General features: G+C 42.5%; 1 protein-coding gene across 3 annotated transcripts in view; it reads right to left on the reverse strand.

The window, feature by feature from the left end:
• Positions 1–1,164: 1,164 nt before the first annotated feature.
• fbxl16 (F-box and leucine-rich repeat protein 16) overlaps positions 1,165–24,602 on the reverse strand; it is a 164,774-nt gene continuing 141,336 nt past the window's right edge. For all 3 annotated transcript variants that reach the window (XM_043712052.1, XM_043712050.1, XM_043712051.1), the window contains exons 4-6: positions 10,198–10,282; positions 6,098–6,161; positions 1,165–3,410 (exon numbers count right to left, since the gene is read on the reverse strand). In XM_043712052.1, coding sequence (XP_043567987.1) covers positions 3,262–3,410; positions 6,098–6,161; positions 10,198–10,282 — 298 coding nt within the window. In that variant the 3' untranslated portion in view covers positions 1,165–3,261. The remainder of the gene's footprint in view (positions 3,411–6,097; positions 6,162–10,197; positions 10,283–24,602) is intronic.

A 24,602-nucleotide genomic window follows, 5' to 3' on the forward strand; every position in this document is an offset into this window, starting at 1 on the left:
GTAGTTCTTGAAATTGTGTCATGGAATTGTTGATAGCTGCCTGAGAGGACAGACAGAATCTGATAGGTTCCAATACCACAATGAAGAGCGAGTCTAGTGAAGTGACTGCACAGAGGCTGGTATCCCGTCACCAAGTCACCCTTTATTTACTAGTGCTTAGCCAGCCAGCCAGCTTGGAGTCAGACCCCTGAACTGAGGAGATTCTAAATCCCTTGGTTAGATATTTTTAAAAATTTTTCTCACTCAACCATCTATGGTAGTGCTTATTTTTCCCCAGCATCCATGTTGTGCGTGTGCAGGCGAAGGACACAGTGAAGAACAATGAGTACAGAAATCTTTATTTATATTCCTCCACCACCATGAAGAAAGGAAACACCAGAGTGGCCAATGACTTTGACCCAGCGACACTGAAGGAACAGCGATACATTTCCAGGTCAGGATGGTGAGTGGCTTGATGGGGAATTGGCAGGTGATAGTGACCCCATTTTTTTAATATGGTCATTCCTAGGATCTTAGCATCACTAGCTAGGTTCTGTCTAAGAAGCCTTGATGAATTTCTTGTAAAAGGTACATACTACTGCTACTGAGTGTTGGTGATGGAGGGAGTGGATGTTTGTGGATATGATGTCAGTTTGGCTGACCAGTTTGTCCTGGATGGTGTCAAATTTCTTTTGAGTGTTGTTGAAGCTGCACCCATTCAGGCAAGTGGGGAGTATTCCATCACACTCCAGACTTGTGCCTTTTGGATAATGGACAGGCTTTTGGAGTCAGGAGATGAGTTATTTACTACAGTATTCCTAGCCTCTGACCTGCTCTTCTGGCCATAATATTTATATGGCTAGGAGAAAGTGAGGACTGCAGATGCTGGAGACCAGAGTTGAAAAGTGTGGTGTTGGAAAAGCTCAGCAGACCAGGCAGCATCCTAGGAGCAGGCGAATCGACTTTTCGGGCATAAGCCCTTCTTCAGGAATGACGCTGGTGTGCCAAGCGGGCTGAGACAAAAGGTAGGCGGGGGGAATTTGGGGGAGGGGCGCTGGGAATACAATAGGTGGAAGGAGGTGAGGGTGAGGGTGATAGGCCAGAGAGGGGATGGGGGCGGAAAGGTCGGGAAGAAGATTGCAGGTCAAGAGGGCGGTGCTGAATCCGGGGATTGGGACTGAGATAAGGTGGGGGGAGGGGAAATGAGGAAGCTATTTATATGGCTAGTCCAATTCAGTTTTTGGTCAATGGTAACCCCCAAAATATTGATTGTGGAGGATTCAGAGATGATGATGTAAATGAATTCTCTCTTATTGGAAATGGTCATTGCTTGGCATTTGTATGGCATGAATGTAACTTACCACTTTTCAGTCTGAACCTGGATAATGTCCACATCTTGCTGTGTTTGGACATGGACTTCTTTTGTATCTGAGGAGTCACAAATGGTGCTGAACATTGTCCAATCACCAGTAAACATCTCCGCTCTGACATAGTGATAGAAGGGAAGGTCATAAATCAAGCAGCTGAAGATGGTTGGGCCTAGGACACTTCAGATAGATGACAATCAACATGGGCCCCTCTTGACTGATAGTATCTGCCAATCTCTTCAAGCAATGAGTAAATTTGAGAAGCCCAATGCTAATGTTGTTATACTTGCATTGATGTTGCAGTTATAAATTTTTTAAAAAGTGCGATGCGACATCTGTAGCTGAACACAGAAATGGGAAATCATTTGCTTAGGTATGAAGATTTGTTCATTAAGGTAATAGCAACTTTGCAACCATGAACAACATTAAAATGGCATTGGTTTAGTAAGCATTTGGGTTTTAGCAAACAAGTGTTTGGATTTAAACTGGCAGTGGATGAACAGGCTCATTTAGTGTGGAATGGTCTTCAATGAATTTGTTTGGCAACACTTTCAATAATATTAGCCAGGCCTAGGTGTTTGTTTGGAATATTTATTTTAAGAATATTTGTACTGACAGTGGGCTGACTTTCCGAAAGGATACTGCAGCATGGAAGCATCACACTGTACACAACAAAGGCATCACAATCCAGCGGAAAGCAATGTTAGAAATAATATTCAGCTTTTGCTTTGAATGTTTTTTGTAAAATTTCATTGTTTTGGGGAGGGAAGGAGGGGGAGGGTGGTAGGGGAACTTGGTGCTTTTACAAGTGGCATATGGAGTGCAGGCCTTCCTTTTCACCTTCGTTGTCTCAATCTCTTCCTGTACCTTTTCGTTTAAAGCGATGCAGTATATAAATCACAGGCGAGCCAGTGGGCAACAGCACAGGAAAACACTTAGCAAATATAAGCTATAACTTTTTTTTTAAAGAGTATCCAAACAGACAGAAAAATATATACAGTAAGAAAGTCCCAGAAGCATCCTGCTCTCGCAGGAGGCACAGAATCAGAGTGGGCTTCTTTTGGTCTCTATGAAAACAAACTCTTGCAGATATCAAAACAGTCCAGATTAGCCCATCTCTGAAGTCTTAAGGAATGAAATGGGCCATCGCTGATGCTGACCTTTTCCCCATTTGTCCTTTGACCTGGATGGAAAAATGGCATCCGATGCACTTGATCGTCTAAATCCCAATCCAGTTCCCCCACTTTCTTCCTCTTACAGATTTCAGCAGTGAACCAGCCAGCCTTAGTAACTGAAAAGGAGAATACCAAGTTAAAAAGAGAATTATCTGCTGATGTGAGGGCTGGCGGTGACAGGATTCCGTTGTTAGTCAGATAGAGTCAAGAGAATGAGTTGGCAAGCGCCTCCTGAAGAGATCCATCCCCAGTACAGGGGATGATCATCACAACTCACTTCTAACAAGAGAATTACAGCCTCACATCCGCAGTGGGAAACATTTCAGCAAACGGAACTCTACACAGACGTTAAGACACATTACAGAGATCCAGCACTGAAACAACAAGAGTTACAGCAGTGGCATGTGACAGCAGCTACCCGCAAATGCTGCACATGCTCAGAACAAGCCTGGTCACAACCACTCCACGTTTAGTTAAAAAGAGCAGTGTGATGAGCAGGAATGATTGTGGAATTCACACATCCAGACAGAGAATGGGATGACTCTGGTGCACACCAAAGCAAAAAGAATTTCAGTTTGTTAATATTCACAATTTCTTTCTCATTCCTGACACCATGAAAAACATTTTTCCGATCATTTGAGCCGATGCAGATTCGTCTCCAAGCTTTACTCTGATTGGTCATCAGTGCTGGGTTTGGCTGGAGGTGGTACTTCTGTGAAAACAGCCAATCCCTGATTTAATTACTCAATCACCATACAACGGGGTAGGTGCTGTGAGTAATATTTGAAGAGCTCAGGTGTAGCACCAGGGCAGTTGGTGAGTTCCAGCTCCTCCAAGTCTTGCAGTTGAATTAAGCCTGAGAGGCCAGCGGTGGTCAACAGTGGACACCCTAGGAGACAAAATAAAGCACCGTTATAACCCAACTTCAAACAAAAAGCAAACACATCACTTACATGGGGAATTATTGATAAGATGAGAGCTGGGCATGAAACTGTTAATCCCAAAAATCAGGACAATGTAATCGCACAATCTCTTTCTTGTGAGTTGTGTTGGCCACATTTAAATGGCCCCATTAAGTAACCTATTTATAGCCATTAATTATTCCTTTTCTTTATTTTTCTCTTTTTATGGCCACCCTTTCTGAAGCCAATAGAATATAATACTGCAGTTCCTCCGAGATTTCACTTAGTTGGCCATTCTTCATGCTGGAGCCTAGACAGCTAGGCCTTGAAGTGGGTTGGTACTGCATATAATAAATCAACAACCTCATCCTCCAATATAGTGATTACATACAAATGCACATTCTGCACCATAAGTGCACATGTATAGGTAAACGTTTGTGTGTACCATCCAGAGTCAACACCTGTTACAGATGTGAAGCCCTTTGCAGATGCAAATCAGGCATCCATCATCTATTTCTGACTTTCTTTGTAAAGTGCATTAGTTACTGATTTAATGTTGCAGTCAGTATTCTCTAACAAACCCGCATTCATTAAAGACACCACTGGAACTCAAAGATAAGTTTTAATTTTTTATACCATATTTTGAATATAGGAGGTGCAGCCAGTCCCATGTTAACTTTAGACTTACTCATAGACACCACTCACCTTCTCCCACTGCCATTTCTGGCCTCAACCCCATGCCTCGGCCAAAGCCCATGCCAGCTAGTCTTTGTTATTCAAAGAACCCACTAGTTTGGTTGGTTTATGATGCAGACTGATGCCAACAGTGTAGGTTCAATTCCACATTGGCTGAGGTTACCTTCATCTGAGGCGTGGTGATCCTCAGGTTAAATGCATCACCACCCATCTCTCTCTAATGAGAGGGCAGCACTCTGGTCCTCTGGGACTGTGTTGACTTTAACTTTAGTTGTCGCTGTGGCCCCAAATTGTGATCGCTGATGATAAAATGAGGACAAGTTGACTTCCATGTATTCTTGGCACGAGTGTGCTGGCCTGGAGCATGCCACAGCTGTTGCTCTTTATTTGTTCTGTGCAATTCACTAACCCTCTATGTCTGCCTTCCCTCCCTCTTTCCCCCGTCTAAGTGCCAATCTCAATGCTGGTGCCTTGGAGGTATGTAGTGCATGATGGTGATTCTTCAAGGGGTGGTAGGTATAGGACAGATGTTAGGGGTAGATTCTTTACTCAGCAAGTCGTGAATTCATGGAATGCCCTGCCAGTAGCAGTGGTGGACTCTCCCTCTTTATGGGCATTTAAACGGGCATTGGATAGGCATATGGAGGATAGTGGGCTAGTGTAGGTTAGGTGGGCTTGGATCAGCGCAACATCGAGGGCCAAAGGGCCTGTACTGCGCTGTATTTTTCTATGTTCTATGTTCTACATGTCTCGAGCCTTTGAGCTCTCCACTTTGACAAGTTGCTAATTAGGTTCTTGCTGATGAAAAGAACCTAAAGGAAAAGAAAGCAGGACAGCATTAGGATGGTAATGAAAGGCTGAGGAGTCACCAATGCAGGCTCACCTTTTGCACTTATCTGAAACTATTTGCTTGGGGTTCATGAAAAGGCCGAAGTATGAAGCTGTCACTGCTCAGAGGAGTTATCAGCTTTGCCATCTTCAAAACTGCCAGCTCCTGTTGTGCCTCCTGCTCTACCTGGGTGGGAGCCACAATAACAGGTGTTCTGCCACTGTGCAGATCTCTTTACCTTCTGTTTTGCACTGTCTGCTACCGTCAAAGAATAAAAACGTCATGAATAAATACCTAAAAGGCAAGGGCACAAGTGAGGTTTATGCATGCAGTGCACGAGCTGGGAGGGAGACCTTTGAGAATGAGAGGAGGTGCCTTGTACTTAGTTTTGAAGGTGGATGTGCAGGTGTGGTCACTGCTAAAAATGTCAGAGGAGATTGAGTGTAAGTAGGTGCAAGAGATCACAAAATCACTGGCTGTATGGACCTTAACTCTACTTGTGAGGTCAGTAAGTATCTTGCCATATCATTTCTGATTTCCTTTGTGCCAAATGTGTTGACTCCTTATTCTGACACGGTGAGACTCTTCAGGTCCTCCTCACAAACAATAGCAAATAGAAGAAGGCACTCAGGTCTGATCAGCATTGACCCTCTTCGTCTGTTAGCTGCGTATTCCAACCAGTGTACGATTCCAAGCTGTATGCTCACACACACGCAAACACACACACACACACACTATAACAGACCACAACATCCCCAAGTAAACGTGACCAGAATGTCTGATGGCAGACTGCAATCAGCCAACCAATCCATCGAGCATTTTGAAAATCCCAAGAGCCACATGCAGGTATCTGTATTTGTGTTTGCTGTCAGGAGCCTCTCCCCTGTATATAATGATGACATTCCTCTCCATTACCATCACACTGATACATTAAGCTGTGCCTTTCTAAGTTATAGTCAGATCACAGAAATCAAGGGATGTAAGATCCACATCAAATGCATTCTATATGGGACAGAGCAGTTGTTTTCTCACATGAGGAATTCAAATATCCCTTTATAAAAAAAAATCACGTGAATAAAAATTAGGGAAAATATTCCTTACAGTTAATGGAGATAAATTGGAATATTCAATAAAAACAAAATTAGTCACCTGCTAATGAAAGAAATCGTAAACTCCTCATTCCAAAGAGATGTTGTAAACCAAAATCTTGCACCTGTGGAAAGAAGGATATGAGTCCATTAATTATCGAGGAATTATTTCACAGCTAGGAACTGCAACGATTGGTATGGGGTAACAATGAGGTAATTTGAGGAAGTTAATATAGAAAGGTCTGCTTTCATTGAAGAAACAGACCTGGGGTACTTCCTAGGTTCTGTCTGGTGCTGTGGCATCGTGATTAGTGGCAGCTGTAAGCCACTGCATGCCGCACTCGAAGCATCTGTAGGGGGAGGGGGTAGAGACTGTCACACATCTCCTGCTAGAACGTGCCTTTGTAAAGGAGGTCTGGAGAGAGGTGCAGTGGTGTTTGTTGAGGTTCGTCCCAAGCAGCTCCATGATGCAGGACTCTGTTGCTCCATAGTCTGTTCCCTAGGATGGACGCAAGACAAACATCGACTGCACCTGGAGGACCATCAACGTGGAAAGATGCTCTTTAGTTTTCCAGAAACCTAATGGTCTACTACAGCAAGGAGTTAACCTTGACTGAGTGTTGCAGGCTGGCACATTCCAAGGGTCCAGGACTATGTGCTGTGGTACGCACTAAAGCTTGGGGCAGCTGTTGCCAAGGCGCAGTGGGGAAAGACCACTGTCTGAGGTAAACGGGGGTCCATTCAGTTATTGGACCCTCCTGGTACCTCAAATATATGCAAATATAATCTTGCATAAGTAAGAAATGTCTTTAGTTTGTTCGTTGGATAGAATCAACTCCAACGTTTTTTTGTTCCTTCATATGTTACTGTACGGAACCAAACTGCTTCAGTGACTAATATATAAAGATGTTTTTATGAATAAAGTATATTTTTGAAATTAAAAGAAAAGTGATTACTGAGCATAAAGATTATTTCTAATCCATGTACACTCCTGCAAGCTTGGAGTAAACAGGGCATTTTGAATGGGTGCTTCCATTTTTATCTGAATGTAGATGCTTGGAAACAATGGTTATTCATCCAATGATAGTTCCACCTCTTTTTTTCTTGCTATTTACAAAGCTATACTTATGTTGATTCTATCATTGTGCATTTCATTTATTATTAACTCTATCAACTTGGAGTTTTCTGTATTTATACTTCTTCTGTCAATGTTGTCCCTGTATTAATACTGTTATCTCCCATCCACACTAACACTTATCCTGGGCACTCTGCCAAAATCACTATTATATATATTTGTTCAAATCTATTGTTATAAACCCTATGTACTGATCATGTCACAGATAATTAATTCTGACAGTTACACTGTTAGAACAGTAGTCAGACTGACTTCACAGATTGTCGACAAAAAAAAAGACCCTGAGCTTCCAGCTGCCTGCCACTTCAACATACCAGGCGAAAGTGAGGACTGCAGATGCTGGAGATTAGAGTCATAAAGTCATAGAGTCGTAGAGATGTATAACATGGAAACAGACCCTTTGGTCCAAACTGTCCAGGCCAACCAGATATCCCAACCCAATCTAGTCCCACTTGTCAGCACCCGGCCTATACCCCTCCAAACCCTTCCTCTTCATATACCCATCCAGATGTCTTTTAGATGTTGCAATTGTACCAGCCTCCACCACATCCTCTGGCAGCTCATTTCATACACGAACCACCCTCTGCGTGAAAAAGTTGCCCTTTAGGTCTCTTTTATATCTTTCCTCTCTCACCGAAAACCTATGCCCTCTAGTTCTGGACTCCCCCACCCTAGGGAAAAGACTTTGTCTATTTACTCTATCCATGCCCCTCATGATTTTGTAAACCTCTATAAGGTCACCCCTCAAACTCCGACACTCCAGGGAAAACAGCCCCAGCCTGTTCAGCCTCTCCCTATAGCTCAAATCCTCCAACTTTGGCAACATCCTTGTAAATCTTTTCTGAACCCTTTCAGGTTTCACAACATCTTTCCGATAGGAAGAAGACCAGAATTGCACGCAGTGACCTAACCAATGTCCTATACAGCCGCAACATGACCTCCCAACTCCTGTCCCCAATACCTTGAACTATAAAAGAAAGCATACTAAACGCCTTCTTCACTATCCTAACTACCTGCGACTCCACTTTCAAAGAGCTATGAACTGCACGCCAAGGTCTCTTTATTCAGCAACACTCCCTAGGTCCTTACCATTAAGCGTATAAGTCCTGCTAAGATTTGCTTTCCCAAAATGCAGCACCTCACATTTATCTGAATTAAACTCCATCTACCACTTCTCAGCCCATTGACCCATCTGGTCAAGATCCTATTGTAATCAGAGGCAACCTTCTTCGCTGTCCATTACACCTCTAATTTTGGTGTCAGCTGCAATCATACTAACTGTACCTCTTATGCTTGCATCCAAATCATTTATGTAAATGACAAAAAGTAGAGGACCCAGCACCAATCCTTGTGGCACTCCACTGGTCACAGGCCTCCAGTCTGAAAAACAACCCTCTACCATGATCTTCTGTCTTCTACCTTTGAGCCAGTTCTATATCCAAATGGCTAGTTCTTCCTGTATTCCGTGAGAGCTAACCTTGCTAATCAGTCTCCCATGGGGAACCTTGTTGAATGCCTTACTGAAGTCCATATAGATCACATCTACCGCTCTGCCCTCATCAATCCTCTTTGTTACTACTTCAAAAAATTCAATCAAGTTTGAGTCAAGATTAGAGTGGTGCTAGAAAAGAACAGCAGGTCAGGCAGCTTCCGAGGAGCAGGAATATCGGCGTTTTGGGCAGGAGCCCTTCATCAGGAATCAGAATGAAGGGCTTTTGCCCAAAACGTTGATTTTCCTGCTCCTTGGATGCTGCCTGACCTGCTGTGCTTTTCCAGCACCACACTAATCTTGACTTCAACACACCACCATATTCCCTGGCCAACATCTCTATTTTAGGGTTGCTGCAATACTCCAGGGAAGCTCAGCACAAGCTGGAAGAACAGCACCTCATTTTCCACTTGGGGACCCTGCAGCCTTGTGGACTCAATAGCGAGCTCAACTTCTTTAAGGCTTGAGCTGCTCCCAAGTCCTCACCTCAACCCCACACCTTGTTATCCAGGCTTGTTATCCCATAGCCTGTTATAATGCACAACCTTTTGTTAGCCACGAACAGTCTCCATTAATAGCTATTCACTCTCCCAGACAGATCATTATCCACTCCTTTGTTTGTCCAACTGTTCTTCTCTCTCTTTGGGTTCTCTCTCCACCTATTGTTTACTCCTTAACCCCTCTCAGCCCATTCTATCTTCTGCATAAAAACCAACATTTTCCCAGCTACTATCAGTTCTGAAGAATGGTCACTCATCCTGAAACATTAACTCTGATTTCTCTCCACAAATGCTGCCAGAACTGCTGAGCTTTTACAGCAATTTCTGTTTTTGTTTCTGATTTCCAGCATCCACAGTTTTTCCAGATTTTAGATTGACTTCACTCTTTCCACAACTTTGTTTTGTAGCTACGGAAGAGCTATAGTTATGCCACTGGACTGGCAACCTAGAATCCTCGGCTAATGTTCTGAGTTCATGAGTTCAAATCCCATCATGGTAGATGGTGAAATTGGGATTCAGTAACTTAAAACAAAACTGGGAAAAAACCAAAAAGGTCACCAAGTAGCAAGTACTGCCAACACCAGAGGTGTGTCTGAACAGGTAGATCTAAAACATCTGTGATCACTGTCAATTGTTGTAAAAACCCATCTAGTTCAGTCATGTTCCCTAGGGAATTACATCTGTTATCCTTACCTGGACTGGTCTACATGTGACTCCAGACCTACAGCAATGTCGAGAGTGTGGTGCTGGAAAAACACAGCAAGGCAGGCAGCATCCAAAGAGCAGGAGAATCGATGTTTCGGGCATAAGTCCTTCATCAGGAAGGGCTTTTCCAGCACCACACTCTCAACTCTGATCTCCAGCAGACCTCACTTTCTACAGCAATGTAGTTGATTCTTAATTTTTCTCTGGGTAATTAGTAAAGTCTGGCCCAGCCAATGACACCCACATCCCATGAATGACTTTTTAAAATATTAACACATAGAAGTGACTTGAATTTTTATTTTACTTGAATATATGCATATTGCAATACATACCTGACAACACCATCTCAGGTACAGACTGCGCAGGGAAGACATTGTAGAGAGATAGCCAAGTCCAGTGTCAGTAATCCGCACGCATCTACAATGTCAATAATGTGGAACAATTAGAAGGAGTGAGGGGAATAAACTTAACAGTAGCATTCAACTAAAATTAACTCCATTAAGTGTGACTGACAACTTGTCACTGTCAACTGAGATCATGACTCAAGTGGACTTGAGCAGTTTTCAATGTTCAGTACTACCAACACTGTGTACTGTAGAAATCAATCTGGTTCTACTCAGGAGAAAGCATAAGCCTTTTAAATTAATTAAGTGATAATTAAAACCAATCAGTAAGCCTGTCTAGTGTTTTACTCTGCAATAAAACAACTAAAAAGTGATAAGAAAGATTAAGTGGTTCTTAGATGTTAACACTCGGGACATTATTGAACTGAGCTGCTCTATGTAACTCCTGCCATTGAGGTTTGCATGCACGATTTAAGTAAAATCATGTAGTCTCTCATCTAAAATCCAATGAAATATCATTTTGCACCCTGACAAGGGCAGAACACATTTCCTATGATGATCAGCAGGAAGCTATTACGATAGTCTTGCAATGACCAGTTACCCTAGTTCTTGTACAGGGTCACAATCTTAATTATAAAGGGAAGTGCAGAGAATGCCATTTCACTTTCTGACTTGTGCTTTATACATGTCAACTGACTTTCAGGAGTCAGGAGGTGAGCTACTCTCCATAGAACTCACAACTTCTAACCTTGTATCTGGGAATTTGATCTACATGGACAGTGATCCAGACATGTGCCAGGGAATGAGTGGTTAGAAAGGATTCGAGAGAAGGGTATCATCGGGCAAGAAGGCAGATTTCACCCCTTCTCAATAACCTGAAGCAGTGTTTAGTCATCGGTAGTAAGTCATCTGTTTAAAACAACATGATTGGTGTAATCCATGAGATTTACAGGCCTTTCAGTTATAGCATTTCACCCTTGTTTTTCCTTCTTCGACAATGAAGATCTTGTTCTTCTGATTTAGTCTGTAAAGTTTCCAATTATAACCTTGCTAGGGAGAGAAAAAGAATCACATACAAACGCATTTATGCAAGGAAGAAAAAAGCTGGAGATGTGGGATATAAAAATTGTTGGCGGCTGATTGGGGTGGGGAATCAGAGCAGGAATCTCATTTTCATACAATAGCATGTCGTGCTCATTCATCATGCCATGTTAAATTGTACCTTTGGATTTAAGTATGCAGCAAATGAACAACATGCCTGAAGATTCACACTGGTTAAAGGTGGTGTGTAGTCCTGTTTTCCAGGTCTTGCTGGTGGATTTGGAATGAAGAGCCGCACCCTCTCCTATATACTGAGCTTTGGTGAAGCGAGGAGAGGAGGCACTGATACACTGAAGCTGGGTGGTGCCTGTGAAAGGTGAGCAGGCATGACTGACTGAGGAGGGTGTTAATGGGTGGCAGCCCCACAAAGGCTCATGGGGAACAGGGAAGGAAGCGGGATCATCCAAGAGAAGGTCACTGTCAGAAGATGTTAGCTCTAAGCACGATGATAGATATGTCAATGGTGAAGACCGGAGAAATGAAAATAACCAAGGTCAGGTCAAGATGGATAGATGGAGATTCATGAATGGCAAATGGTAAGTTGAGAGTGGCAGTTGGACAGTTCCAGTCTGCCCGAGGACTGACCAATGGTGATGGGAGAGGGAGCTCTGATTAATGGGTGGTCAAGGGTGACTGGGCAGGGGTAATGATAGTTGGGTTGAGAGACACCTAAGGGAGGATAATTGAAAGACACCTCAGATGGACCTTTGACACTTCCTCACCCTGCCCTCTCATCCAGATTCCAGCCAGAATGAGGTCCATGCAAGATCTCTACATCTACTCATGAAATGTGCAGAGATGACAAACTCTTCACAAAAAGCTAGACTGAAACTGTCAGATGGCAGGAAGTGAATGCCTATCTGAGTGTCACTCATGATGTGGATAAGTAAATATCAATCATGAAAGAAGGAGTGAATTGTTCGAAGTATAGAAAGGAATCGAAATGTCATAGCGCCATTAATGATGCCAAAATGTTCAGAAAAACCTTGGCTCTGTGAGCGAACAGGGGAGCCAATGGCTCCCAGCTCAATCCCTGCCACATGCTTGGTGGGGATGTCTGATTGAGTGACCACCATGCGATTACATGTGTTCCCCCCCACCCCCAGTTTGGGTCTCACATTGGAACCCTTCAGCATGAGAAGAAGATCCTGCCCAAACTCTGCACTTGGCATTGGCTCATTTGTTATTGCCTCCTTTAGGCCAATTGATAATCTAAAGGCTACAGGATAGCTGTGTGGTGCAGTTGGGGTAAGTCTTCACATTCTTTGGCAAGGAATTGATTCACAAAGTGTAGCTTTTAATGATTCCCAGGCCGTGTCACAAGCTGTACAGGTAGAAACATCACCACTTCAACAATGCTATTCCCTTTTATACTGCAATATAACATTTTACTAATTCTGGCACCTGATGTACAATAATATCACCTTTTTAAAATAAAAAACCATTAGACATATTGTTTTGTGATCAATAATTCTGATGCATCTATTTTCTCAGCACAATCATTGCTTTTAACAGTACTCTTACAAAACATAATTTTATTTAAGTTCTTCTGATAAAGCAAGTCTAGTTTCAATGCCAAAAGCAATATTTTCCTCTGTCTCTTTCTTTGAGCCAAATGGGCAGGTGTATGAAAAGAACAGCTACTTTCAGAATTACAGGATAAATCATGCAGGAGTCTGGGCCAGTCAGTCCATTCATCAAAGTTTTGTTTAAGATCAAATGACAGAAGAGACTGCTGCTGAGCGCTCAATTAATCAGAGTAAGAATGGACAAAACGGCTAATTTTTTCAGTTGAAGCGTGTTTGTGGGCTCATTTCAAGGTCAAATACAGATAATTATAGCAGCAAAAACAGCAGCAGCCTGGAAATAAATCTGCTCCAAGCAGAACCGTGGAGAAATTGAACTGGCTAATGTGCCAAAAATGCTGCTTGAATGTTTCCTACAACTTTCCACAGACTCCACTCAGGACAGCTCATTCTAGAAATTCATATTAATTTCAATAATATATATTTCTGCCATTCAATTTCACAAGAGCAGTCAATCCATTTTTAGCAAATGTGAAGCTACCATAGCTTCTTAGATTTCTCAAATTTGCCTTCTGATATAACACACTAACCACATACAGTAATCCTGCTGGACTAGATCCTGAAGAAGGACTTATGCCCGAAACGTCGATTCTCCTGCTCCTTGGATGCTGCCTGACCTGCTGCGCTTTTCCAGCAACACATTTCTCAGCTCTGGACTAGACCCTTCACTAACACATCAATCTATATTATACCAGAACATCTAATATGAAACATAGTGCCATTATAAAACTCACTTATACAATGATCCTGCTTGGAATTATTGCCATTTTGCCGTTTTTTAAAATTCATTATGTTGTTTGTGATGTTTCAGTTAATGTGCTATGATTTTCTCAAATGGCATAAACTTTACCTTATATCACTTTAAGTGTTGAATATACATGGAGAATATCAATAATGAAGGAAGGAGTGAACTCCTTGAATTATCGAAAGACTTGTACAATGATGTCTTGCCATTAATGATACCTATATATTCAAAAACACTTTACAGTCAATGAAAATGTTTGAAGTGTGGTTCCCGTTATAATTTTAGAAAACTCAACAAATCTTATTTTAATTCCCTCATGGGAGATGTGCATCGCCATCTGGGTCAGCATTTATTGCCCATTCCCTAGATGTCCTTACGGTGTTGGTGGTTAGCTGCCTTCTTGAACTGCTGAAGACCACATGCCGTAGGAAGTCTTTGCAGCTAAGACTTCAAGCAGCAATGAGATAAAAGACCAGATCATCTATTTTTGTAATTTTAGTGGAGGGATAAATATTGGCCAGGACATCAGATAAATTCCCTGTTTTTCTTTAAATAATCCTTGCTTAGCCATTTACCAGTACCCATACGGAGAGCTCCTGAGACCTGGCATTTCTCTCTACCATTAGCTTGATGTTTGGGAGATACTGAGGAAGGGATATAAAATATAAATCCTGATCAGAGAGCCGCAAACCATGAAGGGAACTTTCCAAACTATCCAGGTTTCAATACTAATAAGAGTTCTTTTCTAGAACATTAAGTTATGTTTACGTACAACATTGGAAACTCTCTTATTCAAGAGAATGAATGCCTAGAATGGGATACATAGCCAATTATTTGGCTACTTTCATCTAGGAAACTGAAGCTCCGGTTTCCTCCCACAGTCCAAAAATGTGCAGATTAGGTGGATTGGCCATGCTAAATTGCCCATAGTGTATAGGGATGTGTAGGTGAATTATCCATGGGAAATGGTTAGAGTGATGCTGGAAAAGCACAGCAGGTAATGCAGCATCCGAGGAGCAGGAAAATTGACGTTTTGGGCAAAAGCCCTTCATCAGTAATGAGGCCTCATTCCTGATGAAGGGCTTTTGCCCAAAACGTCGATTCTCCTGCTCCTTGGATGCTGCCTGACCTGCTGTACTTTTCCAGCAACACATTTCTCAGCTAGACTAGACCCTTCACTAACACATCAATCTATATTATACCAGAACATCTAATATGAAACATAGTGCCATTATAAAACCCACTTATACAACTGACCCTGCTTGGAATTATTGCCATTTTGCCATTTTTTAAAATTCATTATGTTGTTTGTGATGTTTCAGTTAATGTGCTATGATTTTCTCAAATGGCATAAACTTTACCTTATATCACTTTAAGTGTTGAATATACATGGAGAATATCAATAATGAAGGAAGGAGTGAACTCCTTGAATTATAGAAAGACTTGTACAATGATGTCTTGCCATTAATGATACCTATATATTCAAAAACACTTTACAGTCAATGAAAATGTTTGAAGTGTGGTTCCCATTATAATTTTAGAAAACTCAACAAATCTTATTTTAATTCCCTCATGGGAGATGTGCATCGCCATCTGGGTCAGCATTTATTGCCCATTCCCTAGATGTCCTTACGGTGTTGGTGGTTAGCTGCCTTCTTGAACTGCTGAAGACCACATGCCGTAGGAAGTCTTTGCAGCTAAGACTTCAAGCAGCAATGAGATAAAAGACCAGATCATCTATTTTTGTAATTTTAGTGGAGGGATAAATATTGGCCAGGACATCAGATAAATTCCCTGTTTTTCTTTAAATAATCCTTGCTTAGCCATTTACCAGTACCCATACGGAGAGCTCCTGAGACCTGGCATTTCTCTCTACCATTAGCTTGATGTTTGGGAGATACTGAGGAAGGGATATAAAATATAAATCCTGATCAGAGAGCCGCAAACCATGAAGGGAACTTTCCAAACTATCCAGGTTTCAATACTAATAAGAGTTCTTTTCTAGAACATTAAGTTATGTTTACGTACAACATTGGAAACTCTCTTATTCAAGAGAATGAATGCCTAGAATGGGATACATAGCCAATTATTTGGCTACTTTCATCTAGGAAACTGAAGCTCCGGTTTCCTCCCACAGTCCAAAAATGTGCAGATTAGGTGGATTGGCCATGCTAAATTGCCCATAGTGTATAGGGATGTGTAGATGAATTATCCATGGGAAATGGTTAGAGTGATGCTGGAAAAGCACAGCAGGTAATGCAGCATCCGAGGAGCAGGAAAATTGACGTTTTGGGCAAAAGCCCTTCATCAGTAATGAGGCCTCATTCCTGATGAAGGGCTTTTGCCCAAAACGTCAATTTTCCTGCTCCTCGGATGCTGCCTGACCTGCTGTACTTTTCCAGCACCACTCTAATCTTGACTCTAATCTCCAGCATCTGCAGAACCCACTTCTGCCTATCCAGGGGAAATGTAGAGTTACATGAATAGGGTAAGTGGGTGGGTCTGAGTGGGATGCTCTTCGAAGAGTTGGTGTGGACTTGTTGGACTAAACAGCTTATTTCCATGTTGTAGGGATTCTATGATCTATATCCAGGCATCCACCACACTCTGAGGTAGTGAATTCCACCGACTCTTTCAGAGAAATAATTTATCCTCATCTCTGTTTTAAATATGCTATCCCCTCCTAAAACAATGACCTCTCATTCTAGATTGCTGCACACGAGGAAGTATCCACTCCACATCTACTTTGTCAACCTCCTCTCGCATCTTACGTACCTCAATTAGATCTTCTTTCCTTCTTCTAAACTAGACCAAAGGCCTAAACTGCTCAATCTCTCCTTAAGATAAAACCCCTCATTTCTGGAATCAATTTAATGAACTTCATCTGAATTGCCTCCAATGCAATTACATCTCTCCCCAAGTAAGGAGACAAAAGCCATATGCATTACTCCGGATGTGGTCTCATTAATACCCTATACAGTCACTGCAACACTTCCCTCCTCTTATACTCTCTTCCTTTACCAATAAATGACAAAATTCCATTTGTCTTACTGATTACCTGCTGTATCTGCATACTAGCTCTGCGATTCGTGCACAAGGACACCTGGATCTCAGAATCTTCTGAATTACTGGGAGAACCAATTGAATATAACATTATTGATCAAGAATCTGTTTATTCCAAACTATGCAATGAATATGATGAAAATAATTCAAACTCTCCATTATTGGCAAAGGGATTCATTAAACCTGAATAGATAGTAACTAAGGGCTACTGCTCCTCGGATGCTGCCTGAACTGCTGTGCTCTTCCAACACCACTAATACAGAATCTGGTTTCCAGCATCTGCCGTCATTGTTTTTAACCTATATATCTCTGGATCAGTGGTGCTGGAAGAGCACAGCAATTCAGGCAGCATCCGCCGAGCAGCAAAATCGATGTTTCGGGCAAAAGCCCTTCGTCAGGAAAGGCTGACCTAGCGTGTACAGTATAAAGGATAGAGCAGAAAATAAAGGCTACAAACAGATGAGTTTTGACCTTATCTAACAGCAAAGCAGACTTGAGTTGCTGACTCCTGTTCTAACTAATATGTTCAGCCATAAGTATATTTACGCATTTCTTTCAAAAGTACCACTGATGTACTCACATCTGGTAACAAACCACATCGTTATACCACTCTCATAAATGTCACAAGACCGAGTAGATTATCTTGTCCATTGTACTTCACCCATCCAAATGCAGTCTCCAGTCAGCATTGATTTTTATATATTGACCTGTTTCATTCAATGCATTTGTGGCTTTTGCATTCATTAATCTGTATGAACTGCTTCCTCATATCAGTTCTAAAATTAGCTGTTTTAGGAGTTTGTCCCTATGTCCTCTTGACCTACTCACAAAGTATAATTGGAAGTCACAGTCCACATATACCATTTATTATCTAGGATATCTTTAAAAGGACATCACTCACGCTCTTCTTCATCAGCCTTAAAGGTCTGAGTTTTCCCAGCCTTTCCTCACATCATAAGCACTGGACCTCATAAGCCGGCTCTTTGCACTGCCTCCAATTGATTTCAAACTCCTTTGTGGAGAAAGTGAGGACTGCAGATGCTGGAAATCAGAGTCGAAGAGTGTGGTGCTGGAAAAGCATAGCTGGTCAGGCAGCATCCGAGGAGCAGGAGAATCAACGTTTCAAGCATCAGAATTCCTGATGAAGGGCTTATGCCTGAAACACGATTCTCCTGCTCCTCGGATGCTGCCTGACCGGCTGTACTTTTCCAGCACTACACTCTTCAACTTCAAACCCCTTTGTGCCTTGAAGACCTGAACTGGATGTCATTCTGGTGGTGCAATAAGACAAGAACAGTACAATTTGATTATGATTTTCTTGAATATTTGTCAAACTGCATTGGGTAGATGGTTCCGCCTCTCTTGGATTTGATAATAATCTGTTTTTTTGCTGGTTTGAATCATTAATGTTATATCTGGTATGACCTTGATATCTTTCCATTTGATTTTTACATATTTCAACCACTTGTGGGTAGAAATTTATCTTCACTGTGCCATGTTTTATGAAGACAATAGGAACAATTTCTACTGCTATGTTTCCGAAGGACACCTGAAGTACTCAAATGCAGTTGACCCCAGTGAATCCAGCCATTTTAAAGCTCTGACCCAGGCTGCTTGGTGGCTTGGATGAGTGGAATCTACCCAGTCCCTGAACGATGTGGACTATGGCAGGAAGTTTGGGAAACTCAGGTGAGATGTTGAGACCAAAATGTTGTATTTTCCAACCAAGTTCAAAACATTGAGACAAGATTCTTGTTAGTGAGTGATGAGAGGTCTACTAATGAGGATATCACTCTGTATCAACATAATTAATACATGATCCCACCCCATTCATATGATCTCACATTTTCCCACTTGCTGGATGCAAACTAGATGCTGTGAATTCCCATGCATGAAAATCTGAGCAGGTACCTGTGACTTCCTTCAGACAGACAAACAGGAGGCTGGAAGAACACAGAAAGCCAGGCAGCATTCAGGGGTTGACATTTCAGGTGAAAACCTCCTTCAGGACCCTTGCTCCTTTAGACCTCCATCTTGGACATTTGGTATCAATGTCCCAGGGCACAGTCATGGGCAGTGACTGTACACTGCCCATGTTCACTGACATTGACATCCAATTGACATCCAGCCTGTCTATATGATCATGGAATATCACAACAGCTGCTCTCTCTCTAGAGTACTGCTGCAAGGACCCTGTGCGTACAGGCACAGACACAGCCTACATCCTCGGTGTAGAGCTCACTCACTCTGAGCCGAGCTGGATGCTCACAGCATCCTGTCTCACTATCTCCTGCCCTGCCTTATTGTTCTTTGGTTCCTCAGCTAGATCTTATAGAACATGAAACAGTCCAGCACAGGAAAAGGCCCTTCAGCCCACCAAGTCTGTGCCAACCATGATGCAATTATATGTATGGAATGCTCTGCCCCAGAAGGCAGTGGAGGCAAAGTCTCTGGATACTTTCAAGAAAGAGATGGATAGAGCTCTTAAAGATAGTGGAATCAAGGGTTATTGGGATAAGGCAGGAACAGGATACTGATTGTGGATGATCAGCCATGATCATAATGAATGGTGGTGCTGGCTCGAAGTGCCAAATAGCCTACTCTGCACCTATTGTCTATTGTGTATTGTCTTCTGCAATTCTAAACTAAGCCGCTGTGCCTGCATTTGGTCTACATCCCTCTATTTTCTTAAACGATCACAGCATTTCTATCTGGGCTTGTTGTTTAATGCCTACACAAGACCAGGCAGCCTGTCATGGTTATAGAGTCATACAGTACAGAGGAGGCCTTTCAGCCCATTGAGTCTGTGCCAACCTATTTATACTAGCCCCTTTTCCAGCACTTGCCCCATAGCCTTGAATGTTATGGCATTTTGAGTGCTCATCCACATTTTCTTTTAAAGCTTATGAGATTTTCCAACTCTACTACCCTCCCAAGCAGCACATTCCAGATTCCCACCACCTTCTGGGTTAAAAAACTTTTCCTCAAATTCCATCTAAACTTCCTGCCATTCAACTTAAAATTATGCCTCCTCGTTATCGACCCTTTGACTAATTGTCAGGAAACATCAGTCAATGGGGTGGATAGTTTGCTGTGTGGCACCATGCTATATCATTGTTATACCTGTACCATACACCAGCAGAGTATGCTCCAACACACTGCACTTGCTGCAAGCAAATAGCTTTGTCTCCAAGTCTGAGAGGTATAGTTCTCAATCCAGACCAGGGAGACACCATCAGTCAGTGTGTCCAGGCACAGAAAGCCAAGAGCATTCCCAGAGGCATGGGGATGGCAAGTTATAGCTTTTTAAGTTTGGATTGTATGTTTATATGGTACGTGTTATGGAGGGAGCATGAGGGATACAAAGCTTTAGTTTCATTTTTGAGTTTGAGCGCTGCAAAATCTCAAGTCTATTCACATGTATATTTTTTAATGAGTGTTTATAGCCTTGGAGTAGAGTTGTGGGTTAACAGTTCAATATAAAAACAAAGCAAAATTTGGTCTCTTGCCTAAGTGACCAATGACATATAAAGAGACAAAGATATCCGGAAAGTCAGTGACTACGAACACTCTGGACAATAGAGACTGAAGTGCTAAACCAGCAGGAAAACTTTCCAGAGAACTGCTGCAAGTTGAGTGTTTAAGAAATCCATGTGTTTGGAAGTCAGTAAGATAGAAGCTCCAGAAACCACTGCATCACAGGAACAGGAGTAGGCCATTTATTCCCTTGAGCCTGTTCCAAACATTCAATGAGAACATGATTGATCTGTGGCTTAGCTCCATATACTTGTCTTTAACCCTTTTCCCTTAAGACTACTGCTTAGATTCATAGAGTCATCCAGCATGAAACAGACACTTGGTTCCAACCAGTCCATGCCAAACATAATTCCAAATTAAACTAGTCCCATCTGTCTGTGCTTGGACCATATCCTTCCAAACCTTTCCTTGTGGTGTACTTATTCAAATGTCGTTTAAATGTTGTAACTGTGCCTACATCTACCACTTTCTCTGGCAGTTCATTCCACATACTCTCTGTGTAAAAAAAGGTTGGATTTCCTCCAGTATGAAAACTGGCCTTTCAGCCCAACAAGTCCACACTGACCCTTCAAAGAGTGGCCCACCCAGACTCATTCCCCCACCCTATATTTACCCCTGACTAATGCACCTAACACTATGGGCAATTTAGGCACAGCCAGTTCACCTAGACTGAACATCATTAGGCTGTGGGAGGAAAACCACACAGACACAGGGAGAATGTGCAAACTCCACACAGACAGTCACCCAAGGTGGGAATCGGACTCAGGTCCCTGGTGCTGTGAGGCAGCAGTGCTAACCACTGAACCAGCATGCCACCCCTTGCGTCCTTTTTAAATCTTTTTCCTTTCCTTAAAATATGCATCTTAGTTTTGAACCCCCTCACCCTAGAGAAAAGAGCTTTTCATCCTATCTATGCCCCTCATGGTTTTATACACTTCAATAATATAAATAATAATAATATTATAATATTATACAATAATATAAACCTCACGCTCAACCTCCTACACTCCAGTGAAAATAGTCCCAGTCCTTCCAGTTTATTTTTATATCTCAAACTTTCCCTTCCTGGCAACATCCTGGTAAATCCTTTCTGAACTCCAGTTTAATAATGTCCTTCTGAAATAGGGTGACCAGAACTGCGGAAGAGGCCTCACCAATGTCCTGTACACTCTCAACATGATATCCCAAGTCCTATACTCAAAAGGTCTGAGTAATGAAGGTAAGCCTGCTAAATGCCTTCTTAACCACCCTGTCCACCTGTGCTGCTAATGTCAAATAATTATGTGCCTGAACCCCTAGGTCTCTCTATTCTACAACACTACCTGGGGCCCTACCATTAATTGTATAAGTCCTGTCCTTGTTTGTATTACCAAAATGCAATATCTCACATTTATCTAAATTAAACTCCATCTGCCACACCTCAGCCTATTGATCCAATTGATCAAGATCTGTTTGTACGCTGAGGTAACCTCCTTCGCTGCCCACTATGCCACCAATTTTGGTGTCACCTGAAATTTACCAACCATGCCTCCTATGTTCTCATCCAAATCACTTTTATAAATGATAAACAAAAGTGGACTCAGCACCCGATCTCTGTGGAACATCGCTGGTCACAGGCCTCCAGTTTGAAAAACAACTGTCCACCACCACCCTTTGCGTGACAAAAATGTATCTATCTCAGATTTAAACTGAACAACTGATGCTGCATGCACTACCATTTGTGGAAGAGAGTTCCAAACCTTTACCACTCCTTGTGGGTAGAAGGGCTTCCTCATATCTCTCGAACTGTCTGGACTTAATTTTTAGACTGTGCCCATGAGTTGTAAAATCTCCAACTATATCCGGTCTATCCTTTTCCATCACTATTTTAAAATGAATAGAATTATGGTCGCAGGCCCCAAAGTGCTCCCCCACTGACACCTCAGTTAACCTACCCTGCCTTAATTCCCGAGAGTAGGTCAAGTTTTGCACCTTCTCTAGTAGGTACATCCACAAACTGAATCAGAAAATGTTCTTGTACACACTTAACAAATTCCTCTCCATCTAAACCCTGAGCACTATGGCAGTCCCAGTCTATGTTTGGAAAGTTGACTTCTTCGCCCTCCACCAAAAATACTTCCTGCTGACCGTTCTGCTAACCTGTCCTCCATGGCTACTCATCCAGTCTCTTTCTCTGTGATGTGCTTTGGAATATTTTATATCTTACAGAGTTTTATCTCTGGTTGTTTATGTACTGAATCACATTTTTAAGTTACAAATATTAAATACAAGTTAAATACAAATTATTGTTGTAGTATATCCTGATACTCATAGAGTCTTAAGAGTCATAGAGATGTACAGCACAGAAACAGACCCTTGAGTCCAACACGTCTATGCCGACCACATATCCTAACCCAATCTATTCCCATTTGCCAGCATTTGGCCAATATGCCTCTAAACCTTTCCCATTGATATATCCATCCAGGATGCCTTTTAAATATTGTAATTGTACCAGCCTCCACCACTTCCTCTGGAGGCTCATTTCATACACAACACTACCCTCTACGTGAAAAAGTTGTCCCTTTTAAATTTTTTCCCTCTCTCCTTAAACTTACGCCCTCACTTTTATGACTCCCCCGCCCTACACAAAAGACCTTGTCTGTTTACCTTATCCATGCCCCCCCTCAATCTCCGACGCTCCAGGGAAAACACCCCCAGCCTATTCAGCCTCTCCCGAAAGCTCAAACCCTCCAACCCTGGCAACATCTTGTAAATCTTTTCTGAACCCTTTCAAGTTTCACAACATCCTTCCTATAGTAGGAAGACCCGAATTGCATGCAGTATTCCAAAAGTGGCCTGATCAATGTCCTATGCACCCACAACACGACCTCCCAACTCCTATATTCAAGGCACTGACCAATAAGGGCAAGCATGGTTTGAGAAGATTTGTAGCTCAGGTTGAGATTCTGGATGTAGGTTTGCTCGCTAAGCTGGAAGGTTTGTTTTCAGATGTTTCGTCGCCATACTAAGTAACATCTTCAGTGAGCCTCCGAATGAAACACTGGTGGTGTAGCCCGCTTTCTATTTATATGTTTGAGTTTCCTAGGGTTGGTGATGTAATTTCCTGTGGTTACATCATTTCAAGCATAATTTCTGTGTTCACTGGGGAAGACACAAGCAATCTCCCTGAGGTAACAGTGGCTGAAGGACTTGAACTTAAGGGAATTTATATTTGCCAGGATTTGGTGTTGGAGAGCCTGTTAGGTTTGAAGGTTGATAAGTCTCCGGGGCCTGATGGTCTACATCCCAGGGTACTGAAGGAGGTGGCTCGGGAAATCGTAGATGCGTTGGTGATTATTTTCCCGAGTTCGATAGATTCGGGGTCGGTTCCTGAGGATTGGAGGGTGGCTAATGTTATACCACTTTTTAAGAAAGGTGGGAGAGAGAAAGCAGGAAATTATAGACCAGTTAGTCTGACCTCAGTGGTGGGAAAGATGCTGGAGTCTATTATAAAGGATGAAATTACGGCACATCTGGATAGTAGTAACAGGATAGAACAGAGTCAGCATGGATTTATGAAGGGGAAATCATGCTTGACTAATCTTCTTGAATTTTTTGAGCATGTAACTCTGAAGATGGACGAGGGAGATCCAGTAAATGTAATGTACCTGGACTTTCAGAAAGCTTTTGATAAAGTCCAGGTACACTACATCTACTGGATCTCCCTCATCCATCTTCAGAGTTACATCCTCAAAAAATTCAAGAAGATTAGTCAAGCATGATTTCCCCTTCATAAATCAATGCTGACTCTGTCCTATCCTGTTACTACTATCCAGATCATACAGAAACTCATCACCTCAGGAGATCTCCCACCCACAGTTTCCAACCTCATAGTCCGGGAACCCCGCACCCGGCTCTACCTCCTTCCCAAGATCCACAAGCCTGGCCACCCTGGCCGACCCATTGCCTCAGCCTTCTCCTGCCCCACTGAACTCATTTCTACCCACCTTGACACTGTCCTATCTCCCCGAGTCCAGGAACTCCCCACATACGTTTGAGACACCACCCACGCCCTCCACCTCCTCCAAGACTTCCGTTTCCCCAGCCCCCAATGCCTCATCTTCACCATGGATATCCAGTCCCTCTACACCACATCCACCATGACCAGGGCCTCCAAGCCCTCAGTTTCTTCCTCTCCCAACGTCCCCAACAGTACCCTTCCACCGACACTCTCATTCATTTGGCCGAACTAGTCCTCACCCTTAACAATTTCTCCCTTGAATCCTCCCACTTCCTCCAAACCAAAGGGGTAGCCATGGGCACCTGTACGGGCCCCAGCTATGCCTGTCTCTTTGTTGGCTACGTAGAACAGTCCATCTTCC

This window comes from Chiloscyllium plagiosum, chromosome 21 (genome assembly GCF_004010195.1).
Source record: "Chiloscyllium plagiosum isolate BGI_BamShark_2017 chromosome 21, ASM401019v2, whole genome shotgun sequence".
Classification (NCBI taxonomy): Eukaryota; Metazoa; Chordata; class Chondrichthyes; order Orectolobiformes; family Hemiscylliidae; genus Chiloscyllium; species Chiloscyllium plagiosum.